At 43.9% G+C, this 15,440-nt stretch overlaps 1 protein-coding gene across 2 annotated transcripts in view; it reads right to left on the bottom strand.

The window, feature by feature from the left end:
* fam20ca (FAM20C golgi associated secretory pathway kinase a) overlaps positions 1-9,281 on the bottom strand; it is a 33,601-nt gene extending 24,320 nt beyond the window's left edge. Inside the window, exons 1-4 of one of the 2 annotated variants that reach the window (XM_047038775.1) lie at positions 8,261-8,352; positions 7,901-8,157; positions 6,071-6,252; positions 3,242-3,320 (exon numbers count right to left, since the gene is read on the bottom strand). In XM_047038775.1, the coding sequence (XP_046894731.1) occupies positions 3,242-3,320; positions 6,071-6,252; positions 7,901-8,118 (479 nt within the window). In that variant the 5' untranslated portion in view covers positions 8,119-8,157; positions 8,261-8,352. Of the gene's footprint in view, positions 1-3,241; positions 3,321-6,070; positions 6,253-7,900 lie in introns of both variants that reach the window. The other variant, XM_047038774.1, reaches the window with a different exon arrangement.
* Positions 9,282-15,440: the final 6,159 nt, after the last annotated feature.

Here is a 15,440-nt window from a genome sequence, read left to right as displayed (position 1 = left end):
CCTGGGTGTTCACAGAACGGCCCCGGGGGTAGAACAAGGGACGTTTCTAGGCCTTTGGAATCAAAGAGCCTCACGATTTCAATGCAGATGTCACACATTTTGAACCAGAGCCAAACTGCCATCGTCAAACTTGAAGGGCGTAAAAGCGACGAGCAACGAGGGGAACTGTGGTTTGTCATCTCGAGTTTGAAGAGAAACTAAATTTGTCATTGCATTTCTCTGGGTGAGCATTGCTTGTCTCGCGATTGACAAATCCAATTAGCATGACATGGACATTACAGCGCTCCACGCCATGCCCAGATCCTGGGCTCCGGCCCTGGCATGGGATGGGGTGCCCAGGATGGGTGCCAGGCTTGGGGCAGACAGGCAGCATGGCAGACAGGCACCCAGGGTGGATGTCCCTGGCATGGTGTGTCTCTGCTCCGCAGCGATAGAGCCCAGTACCCAGCTGGTGGTGCCAACTCCCAGACAGGCAGCACTGCCAACTGCTTCCTTGCCTCCTTGCCTCCTGCCCCCTCACCCACTCCTCTCTGACCGCTCCTCCCCTCTCACCCTCTTTTTCACTCCTCCACATGGTCTGGCTTCTCTCGATCATCCTTGTTTTATAATGTTCATCTACTTCTGAAACTCTTCAAAATTCTTTGCTGCTTTTTACAACTGTGAAATAGTTTCATTCATTTACAGCATGAGCGTATTCTCTTTCTCTCTATGTTCATCTCTTTCTCTCCTATCGCTTCAATTTCTTTATCCCTCTTTTTTTCCCTCTCTCTCTCGTTTTCTGTCTTGCGGCCGCTCTTTGCTTCTATTTCCTTGTCTTTCTGCCTCTGTGTTCTCCCCATGCTCTCTACCAATGCTGGGCAGGACAGAGTCTCTGTAGGATGATGACGCTCTCGATTGAGAAGCCCTCCAGGCCTGCTTAGGCTCTCTACCTGTGGTGAAAGAGCCCTTCTCTTCCCCCTCCCCTCCCGAGCACACACACACACAAACACACACTCCCCCTCTCCTCATCTCCTAGTCAGGGTTCTATGGCAAGATGAAATAGGAGAAGAATGTCAGAGAGCATCTACGCTGAGGGCTCAGCTAGCTTCCTTAACTAATCAGGACTGCTGTGGAGGACGTCTCCATAAACTACATTAGATACATAACATCTTTGTTTCCTTCACACAGAAATGGGGTCTGGTTCTGGTATCTTGCTTGTACCCTGTAGAAACATTTGCATTGGGCTCAAAGGAACCACAACATCAAAGCCCCCTTTGATGCAGATTGTTAATGCACAATGGGACAGGTGATGACAAACATCAGCAATAAACACTGTGAACTACACTACCCAGAGTGCACCACAACCTCAAAAGCAAATACAAATAATTGGTTTCTACAGATGGTTGACGACCCAGAAAATGACTTGACGTAATGATCTACGACTTTCTACGTTCCTATTCAGATAGAGCTCTACTGCAATGCAGTTTCAGTATCTTGCGTGGAGTTTAATTGCATTGATGACACATTTAACACTCGAAAAAGCATTGCATGAAAGAGTCTCTTAGAATGTCAGACGTATTATTAGAAGGCAACCTATTATCATCTGAAAAATAATGATCATCATTGAAATCTAGTATGACTATCTGTTGCAGCGTTGTTTGCTGGCTTTTTTTTTTTTTTACTTGTACAGCTCTCTGTATACAGAAGTCGCCTTCGTGTTTGGGGGCCTGATAATAGCCTGCCAGTCCCAAAGAGCGGCGGTAGCCCAAGGAGGTTCAGCCTGGGGAATCTCCCTTCATCCTACACGCTTCGCTGGAGCAGCTGACTGATGCCAGCAGACTGACTGGGCTTGTTCCTCTGCATGTTTGCACCCTGCGCTGCTGTGGCCTGTTCCTCTGCATGTTAGCACCCTGCGCTGCTGTAGCCTGTTCCTCTGCATGTTAGCACCTTGTGCTGCCGTAGCTTGTTCCTCTGCATGTTAGCACCTTGTGCTGGCGTAGCCTGTTCCTCTGCATGTTAGCACCCTGCGCTGCTGTAGCCTGTTCCTCTGCATGTTAGCACCTTGTGCTGCCGTAGCCTGTTCCTCTGCATGTTGTCGTGCATTAGAGCTGAGGATACACCCATGGATACACACTGAAGACCACTGCCGCAGACCTTACAGCACCTTCCTCAGGCCTTGCTGTGTGTGAACTCAACTGGGAGAGTCACACACTGAAACATTAGTCACTCAAGTCATACAATGAAATTCATAAGGCTCAAATCATAAGGCTGTCTCAAGATGGACCAAGGTTATGAAAATCTTACAACATGTTCACATTATACTTGACAAGTCACGCTTCTTATCCCACTACTGATTTGTAGGTAATAAATAATAATAAAACTTTACAATGAATCTCATGTCGATGTTTTGGTTTAATTCATTCTTTAATTGAATATACCAAACCTTGAACGACTCTGCGATGACATGCTGCACTTGCAGCACACTCAAAACAATTGACACTTTCCCACCTTTCTTCATCTCTATCCTCCTCTCCTTCCCCCTCCGACTCCCCTCTCTCTCCCAATTTTTCATTTTCAGCACACCCTTGTTGAATTCAATCCACCAAGCCTATAAATCCTGGAGTCTCCCCTAAAGCAAAGCCAATCAGACAGGCTCTCAAGCAATTACTAGTGATCACAGCCCAGTTAGACCCAGTCTCTGTGTGTCTAAATGGAAATGGAATTCACCGTAAAATAACTCAGCAGGACAGTTTTTATGTTTTGTGTTGAGCTTTTGCCAGTACGAAAAAAACAATCCCTGAAGAGCTCTTTTTAATTAACACTTAATCCTGTTGATGTTAATTAAAACCAGACTGATCATACCCCCAAAAGAGAAGATAACGACTACTCTGAAAACGATGGATCTGAATTGATTGTAAGAAAAGCACTCGAAATAATGTCTGCCATTTATCCCTGTTTGTTTTAAACTCTGTCAAAATATATAACAACTATGTCCCGACTTCCTTCATCTGGGAGTGTTTTAGAAGATTGGTGACAAGACATTGAAGTCTTAAAGAGTGAAATGTAACTGGAGTGCAAAATTCTCTTTTACGGAAGTAACTAACAAAGTCTCTTCAGATGGGGGAGTTTGAGCTTTGACGGTTCCTGTCAATATTCCTGGAATGTGCAGCCACTGTGATGTAAGACTGATGGTAATACCAGCTAATATGTCTGATGTGGTTCCAGAGCCTAATCATGCAGTGCTAGATAGTACAGTACTTACTTCATTGGCTTAAACAGAGCTTGTCCGTAGTTCTGGAATGTCATGATGAGCTTCAGCTGGGTGCCACCTGACTTCATGGCTGAGAGACAGAGAAAGAGACAGAGAGAGAGAGAGAGCACAGGGAGGAGAGACGGTTATTGAAATGCTCTAATATCCCATTTGTGCACGTACACACACAGTGACGAATGCATACACTCACTGCTTAAGTGCCCATCTGCTAATAAATGCTCACACACAAATGCACAACACACCTGTTCAATAATTTTGAGACAAATTTCAGTGCAACAAAAAAAAAGCCACTACATCTGCTGGACAATTTGCCGGTCATTGTGCATGATCAGAATGTGATTGCAGCAGTTACAGGCAAAGATTAGTGAGTACTGGCACCATATGCACCTGCTCTCGGCAGGTGGCTTTGTGGTTGATTAGGTGGTTAGCAGTCTAAAGGCATTGATCTACCCTGTGTTTGTGTGTTGTCTTTCTGTGAACGAAGAACCACCAACAAACCGTCCATTTCTCAAACCAAATCCGCTCTGGAATCGCTCCATAGTCAAAATACTCTAACGGGGGGGGGGGGGGGGCAGGAGTTCAAATCCCTGGTTCTCAATCACCAAATGACCTCCGACTGGGAAGGAGGCCTCCAGTACGAGACCTCCAGTACGAGAGTGACTGAGAGGGGGCTGTTATCTCCTGGATATCAGCGGTCACTTTGCCAGATAAGGAGCAGAGCTGGCTCCGTGTGACACGCTCTCAGGCTTCCTCATGCCTCTCTGTCAGACAAAGGGCCTGCGAGGCCTGTCTGAATGGCTTGTGTTGCTGTCATAATGGACAGGCTTTCAGGGGGATTTGTCCATCTATTACAGAGCATTAACTTGAGCATATTACACAACATTGTGGCTCTGCCTAACCCCACTAAAAACACTCGCCTGTGTTTAGGCCCACTGGCTGACTGACTACTCCTCGGCTGCCTTCCCTCTTTCTGTCTCTCCCTCCGGCTTTCCTTCCGTTTCTGTATCTTTCTTCCTATTTTTCCCTATTTCTTTATCTCCTCTTTTCTGTCTGTTTTTCTGTCCCTTTATTTCTCTCATGCTTTATGTATCTTCCTTTTCTTTCTCTGCACAGCATGTCTATATCTATCTGTGTCTGTGTCTATCTCTTTATCTATTTCTATCTGTGTATCTCTCTCTCCCTTGTTGGTTCTCACAGAGCAGATGCAAATGGTAAAAAGTTTAAGGTTAGTCATTTTTTATGAAAACAATAATCATTTAATCTGATGTGCAATGTGGAAATCAGACCATGTTGATAGCAATATCTAATAATCACATCTAGTTGTTTTCGGACTTTGTTGTGCTGTGACCTAACCAAAGCCCTTGAGAAATTGCTTTCAAATGAAATGCAAACAAAAAAAAAGGTTTATCCCTGGGACCTACTATAGCTGGTGGTCTTAAGCTGTATAACCCAGAACAACCTGGCCTTGATCCAGCATCTACAGCAGGACCAGGTGCACCCAAACAAACACACACACACAAACACAAACACATGCTCAAACACAAACCACACATACGTACCTAAACTTCCAGTAGTCCCAGATGAAAAAGGCTTTAACGTAGCACACTCCATTATTCAACTAGATCTAATCTAGGCCTAACTCAGTCTGAGTGGCATGAACACATGAATGAGTTTCAATGACGCAAGAAGCAGAGATACCATCTCTCTATCCAGGCATACCTCTGAATTAAATAGTGGCCACTCCTCCACTCTCAGGTCTTTCCTACAAAGCTTCCAGGCTCTATAGATCCTATAGGATCTCAGCTTGGTCTGTAATGTAATGATGAATCCATGTTTCTCTTACCTGGACTGCTGTGTCCTATGTATGATTTATGAGCTATGCTGAAGACAGAACAGCAAGCCACTGCCTCTGTCTCTCTTTCTGACACACACAGACACACACACAGACACACACACTATCTCTCTCTGGCTCCTTCTATTTACTCTACTTTTTTCTTCCATCCACTCTGTCCCCCCCCCCCCCCCTCTCTATCTCTCTTGTCCCCTCACCCCTAGATCTTTATTTCAGGGAGGGACAGAGAAGTACAGAGAGGCTATGATTGGGTTTGATTTTACTCTGCATTAAACATAAAATGCTAAACGTCTGTTTCTCCAATATCCCTAATCAATAATGCCGTGTGTTTTTCCGCGCGTGTGCATTTTGTGTGTGTGTGAAGGGGGAGGGAGAGCGGCAGGCAGGAGTTCGGAATTGTTCCGAAAAGATACGCAGCATCTAATGGGCATCAGCAAGCGGGGACACACACATGATTGATGGGCCGAACGGGGGAGAACAGTGGGATACACACACCGCCGTCAGGCTGCGCTAGCGAGCATGAGCGATTGTGTTTGGGCTGCGAGTGATTGAGGGACTAATATCATTGAGACTGTGGAGGGGAGCTTTAATGGCTACAACCGGGTTTATTTTTAGCCTGTTGATGTAAGTTTGTGTGTAACATTGGGTACGCACAAACACGTGCGCGCACGCACAAAAACACACAAACACTAAAAAAGATTTGAAGATGTTTTCAAAGATACTACAATATACTCCATTGCAGTCATTCACAGTGTAGTGGCAAGTCTTTTCGCACCGTCATACCCAGCTGACCCATTTGGCTGGCAACAGCAACAAAATGTCACCAATCCACTTGTCATAAACGCTCTGGGGGCGTGACAGATTATTTTCCACAACCATAGAGACACATTTACTTTACAGAGCACTTGATCTGTTTTACCTTTGAAGCCTTCACCTTTATTGGGAAGACTCTCCCCTGGGAGACTCACCCACACTGGTGATCTTCTGGGAGACCAGGTCCTTCAGCAGAGCATCCAGCACTGGGTTGTGTCTGGAGTACAGCTCGAAGCGGTTGATCCCGATGTGGAAGCGAAGCCAGTTGGGGTAAGACTCTGCAGTCACCTCTCCCGTCGGAGGGTACTCCTCCTCTTCATCATTTCCCTCGTCATGCCTGGGGACAAAGAGAGGGAAAGGAAGAGGGGAGGAAGATGAGTCAGACTCTCCAAAAGAGAGAGCCCAAGGGAACCACATGCTGCCTCTTGTTTGAGCGTGAAACTTGGTTGCAACTCTGGGGAAGTAGGCTTTGATTCCCCATTGGGGAACGTGCTGATGTTTGTGTGCTGAGAAACTCTTCAAACAGACTTATCTACACAACATTGTCTCTGCTACCTTATGGGATAATTGTCTGAATGTTTACTTTTCTTATTACCTCAGGCAGAGCATTCTGGACATTCAACACGACAGCTGTGAGATGCTCAGTATCAGATCAGTGCAACGCTGTCGCAGAGTCATTACACTATCATAAATTTGCACAAAACAAACATTTTGAATTTATCTTGAGGTAATTTCGATCCATAACAACCTGAGCATATCCGATAAGAAAGAATTACATAAGACCATTACATTCAAATGAAAGGGACAGAAAGAGAGAGAGCAAAACAGTGAAAGAAGGAGCAAGGAAGAGAGTGAGTGAGAGAGAAAAAAAGAGAAAGAGAGTGTGTGTGTGTGAGAGAGGGAGAGAGAGAGAGAGAGAGAGTGAGAGAGAGAGAGAGAGAGAGAGAGAGTGAGAGAGCTTAAAAGAGCCTAGTACAATTTGAACATGGATGAATAAATCACCCCGCAATAGAAAAGATGGAAAGACAGAGTAGAGCAGTTGACTAGATGAATGGGTTTGTCTGTCAGTTAATGATGTCCCCTGAGAATGTAAGACAAAAGAAATATGGGAGGAAATAATGATGGAGCAGAGGAAGAACAGCTCTGAAGCTGTCAGTGGTGCTAGAAGTAATGCACAGCCAGAAGTCATCAGACATATTAAACTGCTATTTATGTATGTAGCATAACCCGTTTAGCTAATATTGTTATGGTGACAAAAATAATAATAATTACAACATTATTTAATAATGTAGAGTAGGTTGAGGAAGAAACCATTGCATGAGTGTGCAAGATGATGTCAACGGCCACTTTACAGAATGGAACTAATTTGCTTGTGCAGACCTCTCAGCATCCTGTTGTGTTCCGGTCGAATTAGACAAAGTTTTCTTTCAGAAAAATTGTGTTTGTTAAACTTAATTGTTGTATGACTTTGTCCACATAGGGCATCTGAACACACAAAATAAATGCTGATGATTTCATGACATTTTGGGTGTTTTATTTAACTACACCTATGGGGTTCCAATTCTAAAATTAAAGGTAATTTATGAATCAGGTAGACCATGTATAATGTATAAAATTGAGTTCAAGCTCATGACCATTCATCAGCTGGACACACTTCCTTGACCAGACCCTCATGTGCATGTTCATGTTTCATGTTAGTATGCATCATTTTTTACTCTAAAACTAGTTGTATGAGCTCAGGTCATTGAGGCCTATCATTCATAACAAAAATAAGTTCAAACCTTGTGATGTTTACAAGAACTTAAGTTGATAAAAAGATCTAACACAACATTAGTTGATAATACATGTGTAAATTATGGATTCATAATCAGCTATAATGGGGTGGTCATTTTGGACTGGGAACACAGTATTAGTTGACTTGAAACGAACACAACAGGAGGGTTAAATGCACCTGTGACTATAGGTGCCTGGTCTCATTAGCTTACCATTCTTGATTCCCTGCTGCTTTTGGATAGAACCTGATGTCAGTATTGACGTTGAACAAGGTGTCATCGTCTGTGAGAGGCGGAAGGCCAGTCTTGTATAAGGGATGGTCGAACAGAGATGTGAGTTGCGAGACACTGGAAGCGGGGACGGTCCTACCGCCGTTTGTATCTCTGATGAGCGGCTTGCCGTTCTCCGGGATCCCAGCATACTGTTTCATCCGCTTGAAAGACTCTGCTCTGTCTCCAGTGGCCGTAATCTTTTCAAGGGAATGGGACGTGAGATTTGAGCTCGGTTCGTTGCTAAAATCTTGCAGGATTCGCAGAGTGTGCTTGTTAGGCCAGCCCGCTTCTGCTACAGACCTGACACGTTGCTTCCCCCAGCTCTGCGGCTCCTCGCTAGGATTGTGAGCGCACAGGCAGCCTCCGTTCCCGGTGTCCGGTCCAACAGCCCTCTTCTCCAATTTCGGTAACAAGTCTATCATGATGTGCATGGTGCAAGCCACCAAAAAGACCATTAGTATCAACACTCGAAATTTACGAAACATTATCATCTTGATCATTTTGTACAGGATACAAATACTTTTCTGTAGATATGTTCAACCCGCAGAAGCGGTGCACAACAACGACATACAGGCTATGGTGATGTCAAATGGAAATACGCAATAAAAACGATGTGCGGTTCGTTTGACGATTTTCTCTGATCATTCCGCACATAATCCGTGTTATGTCAGGAACTCCGTGCTTACGCACAGAGCGTTGATCTTTTACAAAAGCTGGAATTCTTCATATTCATCCAGGTGAAGAAGCCGACTCATTGCAAATGGTTCAATAAGTAGTCTTTCATTACGTTGTATAAGTGCCCAAATGAAATAGACAAGTCGTTTTTAAAGTAGGATATCAGAAGCACCGTTCCATCCTCAAAACCTGCATTCTAAAATGCTGAGCCTGAAAGTGTGCGTGCTGTTCAGTTTTTCTTTTTTTGTTGACAAAAGTCAGAGAATAGAAAACAAGCAATGAGGTTTCAGTGTCCAGTATCAAAGCATAAATGCTCAGAAAGAAACAAATTATTTCGTGTCAAAAATGCCGGGCAGTCCACAAAATAACAGGTGATCACCTATCCCCTGGAAATATGTCTGGATGCGAGCCGACTGAAGGGAAACTGCCACTGACTGTCTCGCGTTCAAGTCGAATCAGAGAATAGCCTAGGTCTGTTTGGCAGGTGGAGATTTTCGCTTTTTCTTGTCCCGTACAGTCTATAGGCTGTCTCCTGCCATCGTCTAGTCGGGCACTATAGTGCGCTTTCTGGGTGGGTGTGTTAAATATTATAATCAAACTCCACCGAAGCCAGCCTCGCCGGCGTCATAGAGACGAGATTGGCTGCGTTCACATACAAGGAGCGATAGTGGCATGAAAAGAGAGCTTGAGAAAACGCTTTTAAGCGATACACTTTCAGCTTGCAGCTCCCTGAACAGCTGGAAGAGGGCGTCTTCGTTTACTGAATTTAGTGCCGTACACTATGGCAAGCCGTTTTATCATTTAACCAATGAATTATATCAATAACTGCATTTTGGATATCAATAATTCGAATTTTGTATATCCAAAATTGCGTTTTGGATATCAACAATTCGAATTTTGGATATCAAGAATTCATTGGTTAAATGATAAAACGGCTTGCCATAGTATACTGCACTACACAGTATGATGTTCGAGGCTCGAGGCCCCACGTTCTGTTCTTTGTTACCCTGATTGTCGGTGGATTAGGCTACAGCTCGACTCATCAATGATTTACATGTTTTATATGAACTGTACAGGTTAATGAAATGCTTGTGTTTGTGTGTCGAAGGAAAACATTACGGTGGGGTTAGATCTTGAATTGTCCTGTTATAAAACTCTCAGCCTATTTGCCAGCACATATTTATTACAGGAACCTAAATATTCACCTGACCATATAGTACTGGCAGTAATAATACCAAACACCTGCTTCATAAGCGGAAACGAGAAGCGTGGCATGCTCTATGAGAAAAAAGAGCTCGGTTTTTCAGTGTGACAGTAAAAAGAAGAAGAAAAGAAAATGCCAAGTAATTATTTCAGGCTGCTGATGAAGCTGGAACTGTGGAAGTCCACAGACATCAGAGGTTTAAATGAATAACCGCTTAAGTGCCATGGAATTTATTCAATCTGCCAATTATAGACCTTTTGACTGGGAGGCTAAATATACAACACATTCCTCATGCAGAAAATCTATTTACCCTACTCACGTGTCAGTCAGGTTCAACTCTGTGGGCTGCTGTGCAATATAAACAAGTACCTAAGGGTGAAATGTCTACAATAGAAAAACAACAACAAAACAGAGAGAAGAAATAAAAAGATATTGAAATGTACTAAATATTTTACGTGAAAAATGCAGCCTGTTCACGGCCGTGTTGCTAACTGGGACAGAGGGAGGGTCTCGTTTGGCTTCTGTCACTTCTCCCAGAGGCATCCACTCTGAGTTCATGCCACTGCCAGATTTGTGTATCTAAATAAAACAGAATCTTAAAGCTAACAAGCAAATTGCTCTCCCAAAGGCAACCCCGACCTCCCAGTTCATCTTATGTTCCAGACAAAACATTTAGCTGTGCGCTAGCATCACTGATGTTAAGGTTCAAGACTGAAGGTAGTCTCAGCATGTACTTTGCTCTAAGACAGGGAAATACATCCACCTTTATCCCCATCTGATAAACAAGGAGCTACTTTGAGTTGGGCCAGTCAGAGCTTGGCTGAATCCACAGTTGCTTACAGCCAAACAGGCTTGCAATAAAAACAGTACAGTGGTTAACTATGACTGGTCTTTCGTTTTAACAATTTTCTTCAGCTAAAAAGCCCTGTTGGTAATGGCTGTGCATGAGTAACACAGGACTTTTCTGAATTGTGCTTTGAGTCCACGAATTGACCTCAAATGACATTCAAAAACAGCCTCTTACATGTTCTTGCAGGTAAACTGTACCAAATGTTTATCTACAACAAATCAAATCACATCATCAACTATGCTCAGGGTTCTTTATCCAGTAAATCTGGAATAGAGTTGAGGGGGGTGACAAGCTGAGTGATTCTCTCTGAATGAGACATTTTCTCCTCTTCTGCTGAACCTGGTCTGGCTAATGTCAATTGTAGGAGAACTCTGAGTCATGCTTGTCAGTATTGTTGAGTCATGCTGATTACTCAGGTGGTTCTCTTAACCTGCCAGACCACATTCCATTCTCCCCAGTCCACTTGATGTGTCGCAGGATAGAGATGTTCTGTGTTGATTTAAAAATCACATTCAACAAGGTTCAGCAAGGTTAACTTTAGAACCAGTGGAAAGGAAAATTATATTGAGGAAGCGTTGTCACCTTGGCAACATAACTGTATTATATCCATATTGTTGCCATAGATGAGTGAACTTTGACTCTGAGGGGGCTGAAGTGAGCTCAGGTGGGCTGCAGCCGTTCTAAGCATTGATCTGGCTGCTGGACCCAGGACACTAGGCCAGACCCTAGAGCTATTTAAGAAACGATTACTCTCTTTTTGTTCAGAATGACAGAACGAGGAGAGGGCAAGTGAGGAGGGGAGGACCCAAAGTGGACTCAAACTGTGGCTTTATGAAAATCGAATCATATTCCAGATTCAAGACAGGCCGTGACCAACAGCAGATACAGAGGAATGTGTCTGTGTCTGACTGCCTGACCTCAGGACTCTTGGCTCGGAAAGAAAAACACGCACAAAAAAAGTTAAACTTATACCCCAAGAGAAGGGTGGATTAGTACAACTTTAAAGTTATCCGTCTTCAGGAGTTCCAATTCTCTTTCAATAACATTCACCAAAACAGCCTTAATCAAGCCAATAATCGTAATGAATCAGCCGAAACGTTTAGACACACAAGAAGGAACACTTTTTCTAGCAGTAGGCTCCAGTCACAAGATGGGCTAGGCAGCTTAATGACCACAATGATTTGTTTTATGGCTATTATTTCAAGATGTGAGCACAAAGATGAGTGACTGTTACATTTATAGAACATGTCGTAATTGGCGGATAATGTGTGGAACTGATTGCAGTAAAAAAAATGTGGTTTTGACAAATGGCTTGTCATCTGACTACAAGGGCGTGGTATGGGTGGGTGACTCACAACTCGGAAAAAGAGAGACAGAGAGAAATAAAGAGAGTAGTGTACTGTGTAATGCCAAACAAAACAAGTAAACTAAGAGTCTTGATTGCGCTTTAGAAACTGTTTGAATGAAGAGGCTGAAGTTGATGATGACTGTCAGGCACCCTCCACGTACCTCAGAGGAAAAAAACCTCCACAACAGCAACACTACATAGACCCACCGCCTGCCCCAATCTCTGCTCTCTGTTGAGATTTGCCCTTTTCTGTGCTCAACATCCCACCTTTGTTGATATGCAAAAGATACGCTATCTGTATGGTCAAGTCTAGGGGTGTTTCTGTTATTGTAATGTCCGATCTTTAGCAATATTGTACTGTATGGTACTACATACTGTATCTACAGATACTATTCACTTTTATAGTGTCCTATACATTCAGTTGTATAGAGTTGTATGCAGCTTCTCTCTATTTGACTTGGGAACAATTTAGCATCAGAACAAATGAGCAAAAACGACGACATTCTAGGCTTATTAGGGACAATTTAGAGCATCCATAGGCGCCATCTCTCTGGAAGACACTCTGTGCTTTTAAACTTATCCTGTGCCAGCTCCAGTGGAGAGGAGAATTAGAATGAGGAACTGAAACTCCCATGCCAACACGGTCCTGCTGTGTTGATCTCTTTATCTGAAAGACAATGCACAATTAGTCTAGCACACGTAAATTAGGGTGTATAAGTATAACCTTGAAAACACTGAAAGGGGAACAAAGATAGAGACACACACCAACACAGATGCACACACACACAGATGCACACACACACATACACACAAACACACACACACACACACACACAGTACACACACATACGTAAAGAAACAAACAAACAAACAAACAAACAAACAAACAGAGGGAACACTCAAGGACAGGGAGACACACACACTGTCTACACTCTTTTTTGAAAGAGCATGTCCATGTCCCTTGAGAAGAATACAGCACACATGCCAATAACACATCACTCCATTGGTTCATCTATAGTCGTAGCTAAACTGGGGGTTACAGTAATGGTACGCTTATCAATCCATCACACACCAACCAGACTGACACCCACTGTTCTTCACACCACCAAGGTCCCTCCCCCCCTCATAGTTCTCAAAGCACAGGTGATGGATCTCTGTGCTTGTCCTTGCTTTTCCGTTGTTCCCCTTTGTGAGCGTGGTCATCATTATCGAATTGAATGGAGGTGGCTTCTGTTTCTTTGCACATTTGTATTTTTATCTCTAGTCTGATGCATGACAGGCCTTTAGTCTGCCATGTCACCATCCATTTCCATACTGAATTTCCCTCCATCTTCCTTGAGGGTTTAGGTTGGTTTAGGTGCAATTCTTTAGGCATATATGAACCCCTCTGTGACATTGATTGTATGGCTATACATTTGTATTTATTTATTTGATACTTGATTTGATACTGGAATGTATATGTACAGTATCAGGTCTCGGGTTGTCTTTTCAGCTTGTTGTCAATCAAAGGTCCATATTACTGTACATTGTATCTGACATATTTTTTGAGGGTGCAGTCGAGGCCAGGACAAACACATCTCACACAGCGGCTCCTTCCCTTAAGCTTCCTGATTTGAGCCACAGAGACCCAGTGGGAAAGAAGAGGACTCTTGTTTTATTGCCTAGGAGCCGCCCTGACAATCAAATCAAACGGTCCCTGGTGTTATCTCCCCACCCGCACTCTGACGTCAGGCACCGATATGGACGCCTGTTTGTGTGCGAGGGCATGATCTTGTCAGAAGACTGAAGCTCTATGATAGCAGTGTTGACAGGCTAGGGATTTGTGTTCTTCAAAACCCACCATGGCAACATCGGTGTGTGTGTGAGTGTGTATGTAGTGTGTGTGTGTGTGTGTGTGTGTGTGGGTGATGAGGGTGTGTGGGAAGGGGGGGGGGTAGTGCAGGGGTGGTGCAATAGATAAGCCGCGTGTGGATCTGCGTTATACGACTTGAGCGTCTGGGTGTCTTCTCCAGGGATTATGGGTGGGGCGGAGCTAGGGGTCACAGCGCTATCTTGTCGGGTCCTTTAGAGTACATTAACATGGCAAGACAGGAGGGGGAGGTGGTTGGGATCACTCTAAGTGGGAGCAAGAGAGAAAGAGAGAGAGAAAGGGAGTTTAGGGGGTTAACAGTGGAATCTGCCCTCAATTAACCAGCATGACTCCTGTCCCTCCTGATAGGGATATGTAAAAATGTTTTTGTCATTGGCCATTCCCTTAACATAACTACTTCCTGATCATCAGTAATGATTGATGCATGCAGTAAGAGACAGGTCCCTTCTAACAATATTGAATATCAAATGTTCAAAAGCAACAAATACACATAAACTGCAGCCAAAGGGCCAAAATCTGGTGCTTCAATACCATAGAGACAAAACCATGACAATAAGGTAGGATTGAGTCTGCTACTGTTTAGCACTGTCCTGGCAGTGACAGACGCTACATTGTGGCTATATGAGCCCTGTTGTCGTGGTAATACCATATCATATTAGCCGTCTCTGGACGTCATCCCACGGCATCTGCGGCCTTCCAGGGAGGCTCCGAGCTACTTGGCTCCCATCGCCAGCTACATTGGATCAATGCTCAGCCAGACAAGAGTAATGTGTACTAAGTGTGTGTGTGTGTGCAGTGAGTGAGCATGAGCGTGTGGGTGTGTGTATCTTCCATTTCAATCAGTTTGAATTTGGTACAATATGTACCCTACTGTAATGTATTTTGGATATTGCTTTGGATAAGACTGTATGATAGAATATTGTCTATCTTTGTTGAATATTTTATACACTTGCTTTCAATGACATTGGAGAGAAATTCCATAAATATGTATTTTGAAGCAACTCTCTAGCCAATGACTGAATCAATAGCCAATCTATGATGTTTAGAGGGGAAGGGAAAGCAAATGTGGTCACAGTGTCAAAAGACCAAGTCCCTCAGGTACTCTTGTAGTCTAGTAAAAAGTCATGGGAACAAGGTCACATGTCTGTTCGATTTCAAGACTCTGGGACCTCAGGGATTGAATACAAATATACCCAATGTCCTCAAATACAGTAATGGAAAATGCTGTCCTAAAACTTGCATTTAACATGCGGCGACCATGTCAAAAATAGCCACAGTGCTACACCCTCACCTGGAAAAGAGCCTGGATAAATCTGGCCACCCTCGGACTTCATTTTCTCCTCTCAGTCGGAAGAGATGAGACAGGATCAGTTGAAATCCCAAGAGCCTTTGCCTCACTGGGCTGGAATGTCACATTCAGGGTCATGTAGGAGATGTATAGAGAGGTTGGTTAGTTGATGTGTCAGTTAGTGGGGGGCGGGACACACGCCCTTGGCTGCAATTGGCTGCGACTGACTGGTCCTGACTTGCTGT

Source organism: Hypomesus transpacificus, chromosome 17 (genome assembly GCF_021917145.1).
Source record: "Hypomesus transpacificus isolate Combined female chromosome 17, fHypTra1, whole genome shotgun sequence".
Lineage (NCBI taxonomy): Eukaryota > Metazoa > Chordata > Actinopteri > Osmeriformes > Osmeridae > Hypomesus > Hypomesus transpacificus.
This window is presented reverse-complemented; position numbering and strand designations above follow the sequence as displayed.